This window comes from Pleuronectes platessa, chromosome 18, assembly GCF_947347685.1.
Source record: "Pleuronectes platessa chromosome 18, fPlePla1.1, whole genome shotgun sequence".
Classification (NCBI taxonomy): Eukaryota; Metazoa; Chordata; class Actinopteri; order Pleuronectiformes; family Pleuronectidae; genus Pleuronectes; species Pleuronectes platessa.
Genome location: NC_070643.1, coordinates 21872973 through 21891184, shown reverse-complemented (window position 1 = coordinate 21891184; position 18212 = coordinate 21872973). Strand labels below are relative to the sequence as shown.

At 43.7% G+C, this 18212-nt stretch overlaps 3 protein-coding genes across 4 annotated transcripts; 2 read left to right on the top strand and 1 right to left on the bottom strand.

Moving 5' to 3' along the window:
• The first annotated feature begins 429 nt into the window (after positions 1-429).
• On the top strand, positions 430-7759 carry LOC128462065 (glycogen synthase kinase-3 beta). The gene is made up of 10 exons (XM_053447317.1): positions 430-584; positions 738-839; positions 951-1034; positions 1583-1693; positions 1881-2011; positions 2177-2381; positions 2622-2717; positions 3530-3716; positions 4054-4131; positions 4356-7759. The coding sequence occupies exons 2-10, from the start codon at positions 798-800 to the stop codon at positions 4415-4417; spliced, it is 996 nt and encodes a 331-aa protein (XP_053303292.1). The 5' UTR covers positions 430-584; positions 738-797; the 3' UTR covers positions 4418-7759.
• Positions 7760-8663: 904 nt separating this feature from the next.
• Positions 8664-11064, top strand: zgc:91910 (Zinc finger protein 706-like). Of its 2 annotated transcripts, none has more exons than XM_053447325.1 (4): positions 8664-8771; positions 9675-9838; positions 10703-10830; positions 10965-11064. In XM_053447325.1, exons 2-3 carry the CDS (start codon positions 9704-9706, stop codon positions 10796-10798), a joined length of 231 nt encoding a protein of 76 aa, XP_053303300.1. In that variant the 5' UTR covers positions 8664-8771; positions 9675-9703; the 3' UTR covers positions 10799-10830; positions 10965-11064. The 2 variants fall into 2 exon arrangements, with proteins under 2 accessions (XP_053303300.1, XP_053303299.1); XM_053447324.1 differs by having other exon boundaries at positions 8712-8771; positions 9688-9838.
• Positions 11065-12015: 951 nt separating this feature from the next.
• On the bottom strand, positions 12016-15537 carry bmp8a (bone morphogenetic protein 8a; the record flags this gene model as incomplete). The annotated part of the gene is given in 7 exon segments (XM_053446378.1): positions 12016-12644; positions 13590-13700; positions 13800-13879; positions 14077-14256; positions 14330-14478; positions 15337-15464; positions 15466-15537. Coding segments are annotated over 7 exon segments (870 nt in total), but the record flags the coding sequence as incomplete, so codon positions are not given.
• Positions 15538-18212: the final 2675 nt, after the last annotated feature.

Genomic DNA, 18212 nt, shown 5'->3' with positions numbered 1-18212 from the left:
AAAGAAAACCTGTCACAACTTAAAACAGTTCATCAGGACAAAGAAAGTGTCTCTGGCCTATTTCTGGATTCCTTCCCAGTTTAATTAGTCACAGTGTCTAGAAGATGAACTCCTGTCTTTCCCTTCTGCTTCCTTGGAGGCTTTTTGTGAAGTTGACATCCGTTCACTGGGCTGCCATTAACCCAAATATTCCACTGGCCAGCGGAGAGGAGGCCCAGGAGTGATGGTCGGCTGCAGTGAGTGTCCTGGGTTGGATGTCGGGGGGGGGGGGGGGGGGGGCGTGTGAGAGGAGAAGAGCCAGAGGGACAACAGCCAACTTTAATCCATCTTATCACGTTTTAACACAATAAAGCTGATATGACACAACTCAAGTGTTGGACGTAAAGGAGATGAAAAACAATCGCCTTGTTCTCACTCGTGTTACACGATGAAGAGATGAAACTTTATGATCATGTTGCTTGACCTCGTTATAATCCTGTTATAATCCTCGTCCTCTAGGAGACAGCGGCAAGGTGACGACGGTGGTGGCCACACCGGGTCAGGGACCGGACCGCCCACTGGAGGTCTCTTACACTGACATCAAGGTGAGCAGCTTAACACCAGGACCTTCACAGTGCTGCTGTATTAACCTCAGCCACTGGATCCCTGATTATCATGAGATATTATGACTTTGGAAGGTGAATCTACTTTCTGTTCATGATTCGTCACTTTTCCCTCTCCTGGTCCTCGTCCTGCAGGTGATTGGAAACGGGTCGTTTGGTGTGGTGTACCAGGCTCGGCTCATCGACAGCCAGGAGATGGTGGCCATCAAGAAGGTTCTGCAGGACAAGAGGTTCAAGGTGAAAACGCCTGTGATGTTATTTCTCCACATATTTTCTTTTCTGTAGCAAATTATCTGTGTAAGGTTTTCTCTGTCACTTTGTTGATTTGTGTTTCACGTGCGTTTGCAGAATCGTGAACTTCAGATCATGAGGAAACTGGATCACTGCAACATCGTCCGACTACGTTACTTCTTCTACTCCAGTGGCGAGAAGGTTCGTCAGCTCGTTCTGTTTTTATACATAACACAGATTTGATCTGATAATACAAATCTCTGACTATTCACCATGTTTCTCAATCTTAACTCATAGTTTTACTGTAATTAGGACATTTTTGTTACACAGGAAATGATATATGCATGTACTGCACATAAAAAGGTAAGATTGCTCATGTGCAGCGTAAATCGAAATAGGGAAGCAGTCCATTTCTCTGACTCACAAATATAGTTACAGTTCTGACTCGGTTAAATTCCTGGAAACATGTTCATTATTCATTATTTCACCAGTTCATAATTCGGTTTGTGAAAGTCTCACTGTCACTGAGAGATGATCAGCAGTGATTTCACAGCTGCTCTCAGACGAGCTCTGAGTTCCTATCTGAAAACAGCTTGACTGCATCTCTCTCTCTCTCTCTCTCTCTCTCTCTCTCTCTCTCTCTCTCTCTCTCTCTCTCTCTGTGTCCCTCTCTCTCTCTCTCTCTCTCTCTCTGTCTCTCTGTCTCTCTCTTTCTCTCTGTCTCTCTCTTTTTGTTGAACGCTGTCCAGAAAGATGAAGTGTACCTCAACCTGGTGCTGGACTTTGTCCCTGAGACGGTCTACAGGGTTGCCCGGCATTTCAACAAGGCCAAGAGCATCATTCCTATCATATATGTGAAGGTAACATTTTTCATTCACTGATGTTGAAAGTACTCTGACAGTTTTGTGAGGAAAGTACATATATACACTGATCAAGGTTAATCTTGAATTAAGCAAATTGAAAAGCAAAGCAAAGCATCATATATCATATAATCATAAAGCTGTTGATTATATGATATTATAATCCCCCCCCCCCCGCCCCCCGCAGGTCTACATGTACCAGTTGTTTCGCAGCCTGGCTTACATCCATTCCCAGGGAGTGTGTCACAGAGACATCAAGCCCCAGAACCTGCTCGTGGACCCGGAGACTGCCATCCTCAAGCTGTGCGACTTCGGCAGGTGAGTTCTGGTGAATGGTTCCAGTTACTGTGGAACTTTAACTATGAATAACTGCCCCCCCCCCCCCAACAATCCTTCCCCCTGTTCACCACCTGACCGACCCCTGCACTCTGCTCCGTGAACCTTTTGTCGTTGTGTAATGTGATTTCTTGTGTGTCTCCCCAGCGCCAAGCAGCTGGTGCGCGGTGAACCCAACGTGTCGTATATCTGCTCACGGTATTATCGGGCCCCGGAGCTAATTTTCGGGGCCACAGACTACACGGCAAACATTGATATCTGGTCAGCAGGCTGCGTCCTCGCGGAGCTGCTGCTCGGACAGCCCATATTCCCCGGGGACAGCGGAGTGGACCAACTGGTAGAGATCATCAAGGTGTGTGTGTGTGTTTTTTGTGTTTCTCAGGTGTGTGTTGTTCATAGTCTCTGTGTATTGGTTGTGTATTGTGTCATATCGCAGAGCAGTGTGAAGAGATTTTTTTCGGTCGCGCTCAGATGTGATTTCTAGATTTGGTTTAGACTATAACAGACTATAACTACTGACAGTAGTGTTTCCAGCACTGACATGAATCAAGGCTGCTGATATAACCGTTCTCCCCTAACCGTTGATTTTCAGGTTCTGGGAACACCGACACGGGAACAGATCCGAGAGATGAACCCGAACTACACAGAGTTCAAGTTCCCTCAGATTAAAGCTCATCCATGGACCAAGGTAAAGAGAAGCCTGAGGATGAAACACACATGGAGTGAATAAGACAGATTCCATTTATTAGAATTGAGAAAATCTGAGAGCACAGAGAACATGTAACTGAATCTTTCAGTATCAATTAGTCTTCTGATAATATTCTGGATTAATTGTTTAGTATAGAAAATGTCAGACGATAGACAAGCAGATATTCAGCCTGACTTTTATTCCTCACATTGTATGAGACACATTTTATAAAGATGCATTTTTATGTTAATGAACTCTACAAAAGTAGAAATGTTTGCGTACCTGCACACCCACTGTAACAATCTACATATTAGTAATTGCCCCCAAAAGAGAACTGATCTGAAAGTGACAGATTGTGACTCCGGTCGTTCAGAACAAAAGAAAGAAAGAAAGAAAGAGAGAAAGAGCCTGTGGACGTGTAGTCGCCCACTCAGACAGTTTAAATCTGCTGAAGTGCTTTAACGTTATTCTTCTGAAAGTCGATTAACCTCGACAGGAAACAACGTAGAACCACCACAAGGAGCTCGAGAACATTTACTACAGAGAGGAGAGTTTTGTTTTTATCTTATGTGTGAATAATGTGTCATGAAGTCATGTCGACCTTCAGAAGATAGAAAACAGTTTGTGTTAATCATTATTATCTGTTGCTTCACACCAGAGATTCAGAAGATTATTAACCGGTCTGAATATTTAGATTCCTTCATCACCGACACAGAACTGTGCATTGAGGCTGTCAATCGTTGATTTGTAATCGTACCTTTTTGAGGCTGTTTCACTTTAAACCCAAACCCCCCCCCCTCCTGGTTCTTCAGGTGTTTAAACCGCGCACCCCCCCGGAGGCCATCGCCCTGTGCTCCCGGCTGCTGGAGTACACACCGGCCTCACGCTTCTCCCCGCTCGAGGCCTGCTCGCACGCCTTCTTCGACGAGCTGCGCCAGCCCAACACGCGGCTGCCCAGCGGCCGGGAGCTGCCCATGCTCTTCAACTTCAGCACCACAGGTACACAAACACACACAGACTCATTCAGGATTCAGGGATGTAGTCGAGTTACAGCACAACACAAATCAGGAACAACACCGTGGAGCTGCTGTGTCTACGTTGCTCATTGTTTACGTTGTTCATAATGAAAAGTGAGATTTCTGTTGTGGATGAATTGTCTTCGCCACATGTTGAGCTAAACAATAAGGTTGTGTTTCTTGGTTTTGCTTGTTGGGCTGAGCTGTGACCCCCCCCCCCCCCCCGAGGAGCTGCAGTGAACACAACACACACACTATCCTTTTGTCCAGCAACACAATGACTCACCATTTAATAGAACCTCTCCTCTTCTCCTCTGCAGAGCTGTCAATCCAGCCCCAGCTCAACTCGACCCTCATCCCTCCTCACGCCCGCTCGCACACAGCTGCTTCCGCCCACGGTGGGAAACTCACCATCACCTCACCATCATGTCTTAATATCACTGGTGTTATCACTGGGAGCGACTCTGATCTCGATTGTTATTCAAAATGAATTTCGCTGCAGTGATTTAAACATCATTTATAGTTATTCAACCACATGAGTCATCATACTCTGTCACTTATATGTTCAATGTGTTTTTATGTTTTGGAGGATTCATTCACAATTTACTTTCTCCTCTTTCAGACGGCACCGGTTCAGATTCATCTCAACACAGCTCAGTACCAGGATCTCTTAACAGCATCTGAAGCCGCTTCTCACCTGCCTGCCTCCTGTCAGCCACACACACACTCACACACCTACACACACACACACACACACACACACACACTACAGCTTTCCTCTGTGCTGCTTGCTCTCCTCTTAGATGATCTGTTTTTGTACAGTCCACACGTTGAACAAGCTCGTAGTTCTGTAGTTGCCCAGTTTGAAGCTCCGGCAGGAGATTGTTACACACACACACACACACACACACACAGACACACACACACAGACACACACAGACACACAGAGTCGTCTTGCTGCTGCTCAGGTGGGATGTGAAGGTTCGATACACGGGGCTGGTCCTCTGTTATATAACCTTTTTTTTTTTTTTTTTAAATCACCTTTTATTTCCCGTTTTTCTTCTTTATATCTGTGTTTATTTATTTGACGTATTGAAATGCATCATGTGAGCTCAACACATTTAGTCTCTACAGCTTCTTTTTTTTGTTAAGGTTCCTTCCATGTTTTTAAATCCCTGTTGTTTCCGTGTTGGACTGCAAACGGCCCGGCCACGACTAGAAACGCCCCCAAGTAGGTCATCAGGGTAACGGAGGTTTTTATTTAACTCGGGGCTGGAGAACTGCTGCAGGGACTGAAACACTCAGAAATCCTCCAGCCACATTATTCATATATATATATATATATGTAGAGTATACATGTCTACAGCCTGATGTATAAGCTCAAGTTAGATCTCCAGCTGGTTGACTTCCTGTTGACGAGGCAGCACCAGGGAGCATTTCTCAGTGTTTGGTTGCAGATCTGTTGTATTTGTCTCTGACGTGAATCATGTTCAGTAGCTGTATTTTTAGACTGAACTGGAAATCACCCGACTTTGAGGACCAGCTGTTGCTTCTGTTTTTAATCCTGAACTAAAGAGCGACACGTTCCCGTGGAAAAAAAATTAATAATCCACAAACCCGTCAGCGGTCGTTAGTGGACTCGACGATGGTGCAGTTTTAATTTTCCTCTCCGGGCACATCTACACTCACATATACGGTAATTATGGGTGAAATCAAACCCTAGTTGAGATTCCTCCTCATCTTTTAAACATGATTTTATCTTTAGATCCGTTTCCTCATCAGGAGGGGAGGGGCTGTGCTGAAAACCATAACTTCCAGAGGGAAACTTGTTCTTCACCGATACTAAATGTACTTAGAGCTGTAAGTGTCAGTGGTGAAGGAAGCGTGAATGTGTGGCTCAGCTTAATCACAGTAATATATTCAGATAGAGACTTTTAACCATGAGCAGACAAAGCTGTTTGTTCACTGTTCCACCAAATGATTTGTTGTGCTCAGTGGTTTATTAGATAGAAGTGTAAGTTTCCCTGTTTCTTCAGCTGGAGCCGAACACTGAAGCTTATCTTTAATAATTAAGAAATCCACAGACGGCAACATTGATGCCTCCTAGAGAAATTGTTTGTGCAATTTACCTGCTGAAAGAAATTCAACATTAAACTTCTGCCCATTTTAACCATTCAATAGAAAAATCTGTTTATTCCTTGATTCCTCATTTACAGTAAATCACTGTTGACTGGTTTAGTTCAGGTCACTGAGGTGTAACGTGTCATCTGAGGTTTATTTCACTCAAATTATTAGTATTGAAACTGGAATTCCCCGAGCAGAGGAACAAGAACTCTTAACTCTGGATTAAATGTTTCAGGCGAGTGATGCTTCGTGTGAACTTGACGAGCAGAAGCTTAAAACATTAACTGAGGTTCAGCTGCAGACACGTCATCAGAAATGTTTCATAAACCACATTAATACCAAGCGGGGGGGTTCCTTTATGGTTTGTCGTACTTCTATCTTTCTGAGGACCAGTTCGGAGTTGTTACCACGTTGAGGAGTAGTGTGTGTCTGTCCCACCACGTCCCGAACTGCAGTCTGAGCAGCCGGTGTTGTAGGAGTAGAGCAGTCGAAGCAGATCTCTAGTCAGCAGTGCACTTGAAAGTTTGTAGAATAGTATATTTGATACTATCGTACCATTCCTCCTCCTGCTGTCTGAACTGCAGCCATCTTTGTTTTCAAACCCACTTTCATTCTGTATGCAGAGAGTGGGGAGCTTTTTGTTTTCTTTCTCCTCCCCCCACCCCCTCAGCTGCTTCTGGGTTTCAAACTAGCAACCTGCCGGACTTTGTTTGACCGACTCCTCGGGGTGCGTCACACTCGGAGCCGTCAGATCCTCTGTGGCTGTGAAACGGTGTGAGGACAGAACCCTGTGACCGAGAATCAAACATGGCCGATCCTCCTCCTCCTCTCAGAAGCCAGTCATTCCCTCCACCTACTTTCTGCATCTCTTGTCGCACATGTAAATATCACTGATTTTTAATTTCCCACTTTTTACTTTTTATGACAGAGTTTATATCTTATTTTCCTCATTTTCTCTATGGAGCAGTTCTTAGTTTGTGCATTTCTGTAAATATGTTTTTTTTTCACTATCCAAAATGTAAAAATACTGCAAATAAGAAAAAGAAAAAACAGTCTCCTCCTCGTGTTTGTCGAGGATCTCTCTCTCTCTCTCTCTCTCTCTCTCTCTCTCTCTCTCTCTCTCTCTCTCTCTCTCTCTCTCTCTCTCTCTCTCTCTCTCTCTCTCTCTCTCAGTGAATCTCAGCCTTCCTCCATGTTGCTTCCTCAGTGGGACCAACCCGACTGAATTCATATTGAAAGAGTTCCGTTCCAAATCACTCTCCTCCTCTTTTGGTTGTGAATATTATAATCTAACGTAATAAATTAAATGTAAAGGATCATTCCGACCCTCATCTTTGTTTCTGCATTGTCCTCAAAGTCCCTTTTAACAAGCTGCGGGTCTTTTAGTTTCACAACCGACCCTGAAGTCCCCTGAGAGGAGCTGTGACCTGTGAACCCTGAAGCTGCAGGTTTCTGTGTTTCCCACGTTCTTCTCACTTAGACATCGCGCTGTGACGTCCAGATAGTTCTCGACCCGGGCATCTTGTTATTGTTGTGTGCTCTGTGGCGTTCAGGATCGCTGCTAATAGTCACAAGATGGTAGAAATAAACACGTGCGCTGTGAATGCAGACGGAGGAATCCACTGAAAACCAACAGGTTCAAGTGGAGTGACTTTCACAAAATGTTCTTTTTTTTTTGTTATTAGATTCTCTGAGAAACTTGAGTGATGTCACTGATTCTCCACACGTTGTGTTACTTTGATTTACTCCTTTGCTGTGGTCGTTGGTCTCACTCTGCCCGGATGGACTGATGTGATGGAGGAGGAGGAGGAGGAGAGAGAGAAAGAACCACAAACATGTCTGTCTCTGTTCTGTGTGCGTATGATATGGACTCATTTAATGTAATAAAGTGATGAAACTGTGTTTGGATTGTCTGCTCTCTGTCCCGAGTTCTTTAAAGGTTCAAGAAATTAACTCGATATACTTTTACATGTTTTACAACAAAAGACAGAATGACTTTTCCAATTCGATGTACTGGAGTTCAGCTAAAAAAAGTATTTTAAATTTAGAAAAATATACAAATCTAAACAAACCAGTAGTTTCCAGTCATTTGAACAAAAAGCTTTTATGTGAAATGTTTTTTTCAGAGCACAGATTCACACCAGACTGATATTAATAGTTAATAGTTAATAAACTTATTGTGGTTTCATTTAAATTAACTTTTCAAATTATCTAGAATTAAAACAATATCAAACTTTACAGAAATCATTTGAAATCCCTCTGATCTGCATAGAAACATATTCAAACTAGTTAAACTTCCAGCAGCCGCTACAAGTAGAACTCAGCAGTAAACATATCAACAGGGACTTTTTTTTATTTATTTGTATGTTTCACTTCGGTGTGATTTGAATTAACAGTTAAAGAGTTTAGCTTAATTTACACTTTTTGATTTGAGTAAGACATCAGAACACGTCTGCCACTGACTTGAGATAAGTTACTACAAACCTGAACATTCAAATCCATCCTGGTGAGTCCTGTGTACTTTATTTTAATATTAAAAGCAGAAAGTTTTTCTTTACTCTATTTTGTTTTGATTTATTTAATTTTATATTTTTGATATCTCTGGTCTTGTATTTTAACTTTTAATATGCACTTTTTACACTTGTGTATCTCTGTTATATATATCCATCTGTCTGTCAAGCTTTCCCATTTCATATATCTTTTATATCTATTCCATCTATATATTCTATTTATTCTCTCTCTATATCTATTTATTTTTAGACCCAGTCTCTATCCATCCTGTAGGTGCAGTTCGCCTCCTGTCCGCCCGGGGCGCTGCTCTCCGTCGCCCTCAGTAGTTCTTCCTGCTCGGGGGTTTCCTCCGGATTCAAACACCGACATCCACACGACGCGCAGAGAGAGACGCAGCTCGAAGGTAAAAAGCTCGTTCGTCGCGTTTCTCTTCATTTCTCGAGTCCAGCGGCTCGTTCGTCTGTTAGAAGACCTTCCCCTCTGCCGGAAACGCGTCACTTTACCTTCCTAACAACGTTAAATGTCACCGTAAAGTCGCTCATACGTGATTAGCTCCCGATGCTAACGGTTAGCAAGGCGGCGCCGGCTGATCCGAGGCCTGCTCGGGCCGTGTTGACGTCTCCTAATCGAACCGATCGTTTATTATTCCTGTTAATCGATTATTTAAAATCTCTGAGGCTCCACGTGAGCAGAATCGACCAGTTACAGCCTCACACACACACACACACACTCCCAGACTCCCAGTGAAGTTTAAACACGGGAGCTACTGGTATTTAAAGTATTAAAAACACGTCACTCCTGTTATAACTGCTGTTTATTGTTGTATTTGTTGTAATAATGACGTTTAATGAGTCAATTAATCAAATCCTGGTGTTTTTCCGGGTCCAGTTCGTCAGGTCACGTGTCTGTCAAAGTTCTTCTCTGATGGGTGATGTTTAAATCACTGTGACAGCTGGAACTGTGGCTTCACCAGTTTAATGACACGCTAACAGGAGATTAAACCAGTAGAAGGTTCCTGTGTTGATTCAGCTGAAGCATGAGTTTGTTATTTAATTAGTTAATCAACAGAAAACTACCATTAAAGGGATCCACTCACTGTCTGTGATGTTAAACAGAAACTGGGTTTGTGTTTACATTTTTTTTGACTTTCCACCATTTCTGGACATAGTATAGTTTCAAACAATGTGATTGAAGTCTGTCATCTAAACACGTGTAAATAGATGAGTCTTATATCTCAGGACAGATGAGGTGGGAGCTCTGGGTCCTCGGGTGGTCTCCCAGTGAGAAGTGTTTACAGTGTGTTTAGTTTCCCCCTGCAGGTCACAGCGGAGGGCCATGGCTCGCGGGCACCAGAAGATTCAGTCCCAGCAGAAGAACGCCAAGAAGGCAGCGGAGAAGAAGAAAGGTCAGGCCGCCGACCAGAAGTCTGCGGCTATGGCGGCGCTGATCCACACCTGCCCAGTCTGCCGGGTGAGAACAACACAACACAACACAACACAACATAGTGATAGCAGCCGCACCCACACACCCACACACACACCTTCTCCAGTGACTATACTTCCCCTCTCCACCCCGGCTTGGACTGCCACTCACCCTCCTCCAGCCACTGAACATTTGAACATTCACTGAACATTGGAACATTTGAACATTTGTACATTTGCAATAGTTATATATTTTTTCTACTACTGTATTATCCCACCTATCCCACCTATAGTGTATTCATATTTATATTTATCTTGCTCATAGTGTATTCATCATTCTTATATCATACCTTACCTCTTAATACTGTTCATATTCCACTTATATTTTTCTTACTGTACTTCCTATTTATTTTCATATTCCACTATGCACAATACGCTGCACTTTAACTGCCTTTCTTTTTGCACTTCTGGTTAGATGCTAAACTGCATTTCGTTGTGTATGTACTTGTACTGTGCAATGACAATAAAGTTGAATCTAATCTAATAACACAACACAACCCTAGAGATGGATTTGACTTGACTCCTGAGAGACAAACAGTTTCAGTTCGTCTGTCAGAAATAAAGAATCACACATGACTGAAGCTTCAAATGTCTGTGGTGCGTCAGAATAACAGGTTTAATAAGAAACCTGCAGATTTAAATTAACACTTTAATTTTACACACATACAGAACAAGAAAAACAAAGCTTCAGGTCAAATTAGTTTTATTGAATAACGTATATATTTTTCCCTTCTCCCTTTTAAAGCCTTTCTGTCTTAAGACTCTGTCTCGTGCTCACCTGTCGTTCTTCACGCAGCTGAATCTCTTCACCTGATAAAAGACTAAATCCTTTTCTGCTCTTGTTTCCTCTCAGAGTCAAATGCCCGACCCCAAGACCTTCAAGCAGCACTTTGAGAGCAAACACCCGAAGTGTCCGATGCCTCCGGAGCTGGTCGACGTTCAGGCTTAAGGAGCCGTCGCCTGCAGCCGACCTGAACCCGGGTGAGACCAACTTGTCTCCTGCTGCTCCGCTCGGGAGCTTCTGAATTCAACATCCTCGTCCTTCAGTAGGTTTCTGAACATTGAATTGATCGTTTAAAGCTTCTTACTGAAGAACAACAAACTGGTTCTTACAGATACACGCTGACCACGGACTTGAGCTGCTGCACCCGAAGGATGTGGACGAACACCGGGACCAGTCAGGACTCGTGGACATGGGGACGGATGGAGGGAGGGAGGGACGGAGGGAGGGAGGGAGGGAGGGGAGACGCAGGATGTGTGTATGTGCTGTGTACGTACGTGTGTGTGTTTGCGTGAGAGAAAAACAATAACCAGGGGGCAGTAGTGCACCACCAGCCCACTTTTTTTATATTTATTGTGGACAACTACCTTGCTATTCAGGGGAGGGGGGGGGGGGGGGGGGGGGAGCCGAACCAGCAAGATCTCCTGCTAACACTGAATGAAACTATGTTGTGACTAATGATGTGGAGAGTTGACATGTCTGAAAGAGCTACGGGGGGGGGGGGGAGTACTGGTTGAACAGTTTGTCATCCAGAGGAGTAAATTGGACGTTCCACCTCCACTGTCGATTCCTCCGGCTCATCCACAGTGGACACGTCTCTGCTGGGGACTCAGCTTCAATCGCTTTGATTTGATTAGAACAAACTCACACTTTGTCCCCATCTGGTCTCACAGAGGATTCAAATGTGGTTAATGTCAGAATGTCTCCTGTCCTCTGTGCTGCTGCTCCTCCTCGTGGGTCCTCCCTCGGCAACACCTCACCACAGAACCTCACGTCCCCCGGACTTCAACTCTCATGGTTACTTTCATTCCATTTTCACCAAATTCTTCTACTTATTGCTTCTTTAAGCATCGACCACTTCCTCTGCAATAATCCCATCTTTGATTTGAGGCTCAGCTTCGTTTCTCACTTGCTAACAAACACTCAGAAGTTTCCTCGAGGACCAAACATTTAGATTTGAGTCGCTAACAGTCAAAAGATTCTGTCCCTGTTGTTTCTGCTGATGCTCTCGAGCAGGAAAAGAAACTTCACAATTCGCTTGTCTGTACTTTTTTTTGTCGCCCTTTTAAATAAATCGAACTTGTATTTAATGTGACGGGTCGTCTCAGTTGATTTCGTGGACATTGAAGGAAAGAAGTACTTTATTTAGTTTCTGATTCCACAGGTGAAGATAATGTAAATATCTTTATTCATTGAATACATTTGTAAAATTCTCTTCTTATAGATTCATGTTGAAAACAACAAAAACAAACCAGGCATCACTAACGGCGTGTGGAGCCGTTAAACATCATTTGCCATCTGAGTCACTGAAACCTGTAAAAAACATGTGTGAGAGTTTGTCTCCAGGTGAGGAAGAGGAAGAGGAAGAAGATTCTAATGTTTAATGCAGTTTAACATTTGTGCTTTTAAACGTCCTTCATCATTCAAGCTTTGCTCCAAACAAAGGAGCCGACAGCTTTAGAGTCAAAGATTGAGATTCAGCCACAGGACGGATTGAAAAATAAACATTCTGAACATAAACAAATTTCCTCAGTCTGGAAAATGTGATTTAAAGATTTAAAGCTTTTCAGTAAAAACTCTGTGGGAGACAAAGTGATCCCAGTACAGTGGAACCAGCGTGTCACTGGTTTGAGTTCCCCAGTCATCATAGACACCCGCAGGTCTTCACCACCATGTTTCGATGCTTCTTGAGGATCACGTTGTTGTTGTCGTCGTAGAAGAGGACGGAGATCGGGCTGAGCTTGGTGGGAGCGCAACACGCCTTCGGGACCTCGTCCGGCTTCAGGAGGTGAACCTGCCGGGACAGACACACAACTTTGACACAACCCGTCATCACAACGTGTGTCAGTTTGACTCCATCGTGTTGATCATGAAAGAAGAAAGAAGAAGTTTAACTACACTGTGGTTATATGCCTTCACCAATCAGAGAAGTTTCTATCTACGTCTTTTATCTTTCCAGTTCATGTGACCTTTGAACTCTGACATCTAATCAGTTCATCTTTGAGTGACAAGGAATCAATCTTCTCTTGGGAATCTGACATCCACCGTGACCTCTGACCTCTGACCTCAAGAAGGCCTTGAGGTGATGTCTTCAAACTCAGTACAAACACAAACTGATAAGAGTTTGTTCATGTGTGAACGCAACTTCTTTGTTTCACTTCAGGGGAATATCTTTCTTTTTTAAAGGAACCTCTCATCTGAACAATTCAGTGAATCTGTGAGTTTCAATATAGAATATACAATAGATATAAATTTAGGTATGAGGCAAATTAGCGACATTAGGCATAATGGGGCATAACCTTAATTTAACACATTTTGGTAGGTAGATTATTAGATTGATGCTGCTTTTGCTTGAAATTGAATAACAACATATTTTTTCTGTACAATCATTGCTGTTCCATCATCACAGTATTTCAAATACAGTTTAATACCTCAAAATAACTTTGCTGCACAGTCCGAAGGGGCTAGTATGTATTTTCCACTCCGACCACTAGATGGCGGCAGAGTGCTTCCAATACCTTCCTTGGTATTTGTAGTATTTGTACAATCAGGCACAATTTTCACCTCATTAAGACCGGAATGGGGTTTGAGGCAAATTTGCGACATTCGTCTACAAGGATTTAACTGGTTCTGGAGGTCAAAGGTCGCGGTGGCCTCATAAACCACGTCTCCGGCCTCTTGAATATGAAATCTGAAGTTAACCGGACTGAGAGAAGTCCCCTGAGTCTTCTCCACTCACCACTTGCTGGATGAGTGCGTGGTTGGTGGCGTTCATGCAGGAGCCCAGAGGATAGAAACACTCTCCGTCACAGTAGTAGGCCGAATATCCAGTCGGAGCCAGAACCCAGTCCTGGAATAAAGTTCATGATCAAGAAGCAGGAGGACAGTTAGTTTCTCATCTGTCATTAAACGTGTTAATGAGATGAAGGAAGTTGGATCTGGAGCTGACCTTCCATCCCAGGTCACTGAAGCTGACGTAGAGCTCGTGCTTCTTACACGGCTGACCCCCGCTGTTGGCCGGACTCCGATCTGAAGCAGGAAACACATCCGGTTCAAAGGTCACTGAACTTGTACGGTTTCTATATTTTAATGATTTATGATTAATCATCTTTAAAACATCTGTATTTTCCTGCCAATCACGATCACAATAAAGAAGATTTAACATAAAAGCCTTGAATCACAAAATGATTTCCACATTTCCAGTTCTAAAAACCCTGGAGCCTTACTGTGGATGCTGGGAACCGGGAGGTCGTATTTGGGTTTCTTCCTGCGGGGGTGAGGCTTGACGGCTCGGGGGGGCCGGCACGGGACCTGGCTCTCCCTGAAGAAGGTCACCATGAAGGGCTGCTTGGAGCGGGGGCCCCGGCGGCCCACCAGGCCGATCCAGCCCGCGGACAGGGAGCGGTCTGTGGAGGAGAACTTTCATTAGGTCACACACAGACAGAAGGAGCACGAGTCTGGAGGAGGAGCTGCTCTCACCCTCCTCCGTCTCCACGTACAGGCGGATTCCCAGGTTGCTGCGCGGGTGGAGCAGCCAGTGGTTGGAGGCCGTGGTGACGTCGAAGGCCAGCCAGCCCTCCTGGCCTGCGGGCACCGACTGCATGTCCAGCAGCACCAGCTCCGGCTCCCTGAGCAGAACACAAGCATCACCATCCTTTAACACTGAGAGATGTGAAGAACCTTCACCGGTCACATGATCAACTTCTCATAAGGTGGATTTCCCTCATTGTTTGATTTGAACACAACAATTGAAATCATCCACACACAACTTCATACGTTTATATACTTTGACTTCATCGGGATAAAGATTCACAAATGTTCAAATGGCACTAGAGTTATTTTTTCTACTACTGTATTATCCCACCTATAGTGTATTTATATTTATATATTTATCTAGCTCATAGTGTATTCATCTTTCATATATTATACATTACCTCTTAATACTGTTCATATTCCATTTATATTTCTAACTGTACTTCCTATTTAGTTACATATTCCACTATGCACCATACTCTAGACAATAAAGTTGAATCTAATCTAATAAAGATTCACAAATCATGTTAATCTGATTAGAGGATTATCTTTTAAAAAAATACTTCAAAACATTAAATAAACTCATTTTACACATGTTGATATTCAGCATCTTAGTGTTTTAATATTTCCTAACTAGCGCTAAACCAAGAGGAGCTGGTCCATCCCTGAAGAGAGGACATGACACCAGTCGCCTCATGGGGGCGCCAGAGGAGAAGAGAATCTTCCTCACAGATCTTTAATGTCTGAATCATATATTTATGAGATTCCATCGTTTACTGACGAGCTGGAGAAACTGACTGACATGAAAACTGCACGTTGAAGTAATAAAAGTATAAAAGATCCTCTAAGACAATTAAAAACAACTGAAATGTTTCATCATAGATTTGATTTGAGGCAGAATTATAACACGTTTCAGCTCAGTGTGATCAAACAGGATGAGGACCAGTTGGAACCTGTGTCTGTTCTCTCTCTGGATCTCGTACACCGAGATGTGCAACGTCCGATTCGCCCTCTGACCCATCGTCAGGGTTTTGTAGATCCGGAACTCGGCTGCTGTCACGGTCTCCCCCTGAGGGAGGGGGGGTGAGGTCGAAGCGGAACTCCTTCCAGTAGGGCCGAGGCTGCAGGAGGTCCCGCTCCTGCTCCACTGCAGACACACAAACACACACAGAGGTCACACACACACACAAATCACTGACACAACACAGGTGTGTGAACACAAGCTGTGGATTTGTCTTTTTAACTTTACATAAACGTGTCATTCCTCTGAAGTAAATGAGGATTTGATCTCTGTCTCTTTTCCTGTTGAGTTCTTAAGTTACAACACAAGTTCAGTTAAATGTGTAAAGTTTCTTCAAGTTCCTGAAACACAAAGAAACTAAAGGTTCCACTGCAGCAGCTCTCCATTCGACCTCAGGGAGACGCTGCCTTGCTAAAGGACACATCAACAGCAGACGGTTCTGTCACGTTCCACTTTACTGTGACAAACGTCCTCAGCTTTAAATCAACAGAAGCAAAGAAAACTACACAACACACACACACTGAACAACAAGGAAACACAAACACAAATGAAGAAGAAGCACACACTCCTGCAGTAGATACACACATCAAACAGTGTGTGTGTGTGTGTGTGTGTGTGCGTCCTTGTGGAACCTCAGAGGGACATGAAACAGCTCTGGTAGCTGGGGGTTTTCGGTACACAAGGACACACACACACACACACCACACACACACACACACGCAAACAGTGAATATATGATAAATTGAGATACTGAGGACTGGACCCCTGATGGGTTGGGTGCTCTCATATCAGCACACACACACACACACACTCACAACACACACACAGACACACACACAGTAATTAGAGACACTTAGTGCTCTGAACCTCAGCAGCTGCTCAGCACACACACCACTAATTGCGCTCTCTCTGGTATTCTTAGCTTGGCTCCTCCTCTCAGTATTTTCATCTCTCTCTCGGACCGTTAGCTGCTGTGTGTGTCAGTGGGGCCTTTAATTCTAACCAGCTGTGTGTTCCCATTACATCTGTGTAGGACACACACACCCACACACATCACTGACACACACACACACACACACACACACACTGATTAAATTAGTCCCAGAAATAGAAACTGAATGTTTCATATCTGCAGGTGACGTTTTAAAATGTAAATCACATCACAAGTAGAAAATGATTTGTGTTGCGGTTCAGGTCGTGAACAGACACACAATGAGTCTGTGGTTATTAACACAGAGAAGTGATGTCTGTTGTTCTGTTGGTCTGTTGGTCTGTATAAAAACTACTGAATGAATTCCCACAGAACTCGACCCAGTAAAAGTTATCTGCAGATAAAATGAATCTTGATCATTGATGAGATGAATGAGATTCACAGGGCTGATTTCTTAGAGTGTGTGAGTTGTGTTATCTGTTGTGTTACGAAGAAACTACTAAACGGATTTCCACAAAACTTGGTGGAGAGAAAGAACAGAACTCTTTAAATGTCGAGGTGGATCTGGACAAACGGGCAGATCCAGGACGGTGGAATCCTTCTCTTGAAATTAGAAATGTTTTGACATTTACTTAGGGAATTAATTCATGGATCTTGATTTTTAAAGTCTAGCGTATTCTGGTGCAGCTTGATTGAATTTAACAGAACCGCTGGGGAACCACAAAACCCGTTCGAAGGATGAGACATGAGCCGAGACAGAACTCGAGTGGATCTGGACCAAACAGCAGATTGAGGACGTTTCTTTTCACTTTCTTTAACTTTTCCTTTAAGAGTTCACACATTCTGGAGGAAACACTTCCTGGAGCTTGATTTAAACAGTCTGACATGTTCATGAGCGTGATGTTTGAATGTGGATCCAGCTGCTGAGCCTTGATGGAGGTTCGAGCTTCAGCCTCAGTTTCATCTACAGTTCACTTGAGTTCCACAGTGAAACAGCAGCTTCTCTGTTTAGAACACTGAGGATCTCATGAGTCACCTCTGTTTAGAACGCGCTGGTGGGTTCAAGGGATGAAATGTTTCTTCTAGCGTTGACTGATAAATTTCAGGGTTTGTTTCCTTCTCCATAACAGAGAAGAAGTCGGAGAAGGAGCCTTTAATTTGACGAGTCATTAAAGACCCTGCGCTGAGTGGATGTGTGTGTGTGTGTGGGGGGGGGGGGGGGGGGGGGGGCATGTTTTCCCACGATGAGCTGGACTCCAGAGAGAAGAGCTGCAGGAAGGAAGCCATCGAGACCAGGATGTTTAATTTTGGTACGCTTGTGACAGATTGGCATCACTCAGGCTCTGGTTCTCAAACTCCAACAAGTTTAACAGGGAACAACATCTTTCATATCAGTTATCAAACTATCTGTTTGTCCATCACCTCCCTGGAGCCCTGAAGCTCGCAGCTGACTGGTAGAGGAGCAAACTAACTGGTTCTGCTCCTTTTTAAAACGGTTTCCATCCTTAAAAGTTGGACTAATAACAATTTAAACCAAAGGTAGAGAATCAATTATCAACTGGAACGACCGAGAACCACAGCCTCCTCATGAAACCACCTTTAAATTCAATATATAAACATGAATCACAGGAAACATGTCGGATTTCTTTCTCAGACTAATTCACTGGAGAAATGAGTGAAACTGAATTTATGATTTCTTCTCTAACATCCAGAAGAAGATCTGAACTCTGCTGGTGAAGAACCAGTGGCTGATGAAGCTCCACAGTGGGATGTGATGGTTCAGTCCCACAGGACACTGGAGGAGCTTCTGGGTTCGAATGGAATCTGTCGAGACACTGGTTTGAATTCTCTCTGTACTGGTGAGTGATGGTGGAAAC

Excerpts from the sequence above, each read along its gene's own strand:
- LOC128462065 (XM_053447317.1), top strand. The coding sequence starts at position 798 with ATGGTGGCCATCAAGAAGGTTCTGCAGGACAAGAGGTTCAAG. Across the intron at positions 1,694-1,880 it reads TTCCTATCATATATGTGAAG|GTCTACATGTACCAGTTGTT; the intron begins GTAACATTTTTC and ends CGCCCCCCGCAG. Across the intron at positions 4,132-4,355 it reads CACAGCTGCTTCCGCCCACG|ACGGCACCGGTTCAGATTCA; the intron begins GTGGGAAACTCA and ends CTCCTCTTTCAG.
- zgc:91910 (XM_053447325.1), top strand. The coding sequence starts at position 9,704 with ATGGCTCGCGGGCACCAGAAGATTCAGTCCCAGCAGAAGAACGCCAAG. Across the intron at positions 9,839-10,702 it reads ACACCTGCCCAGTCTGCCGG|AGTCAAATGCCCGACCCCAA; the intron begins GTGAGAACAACA and ends GTTTCCTCTCAG.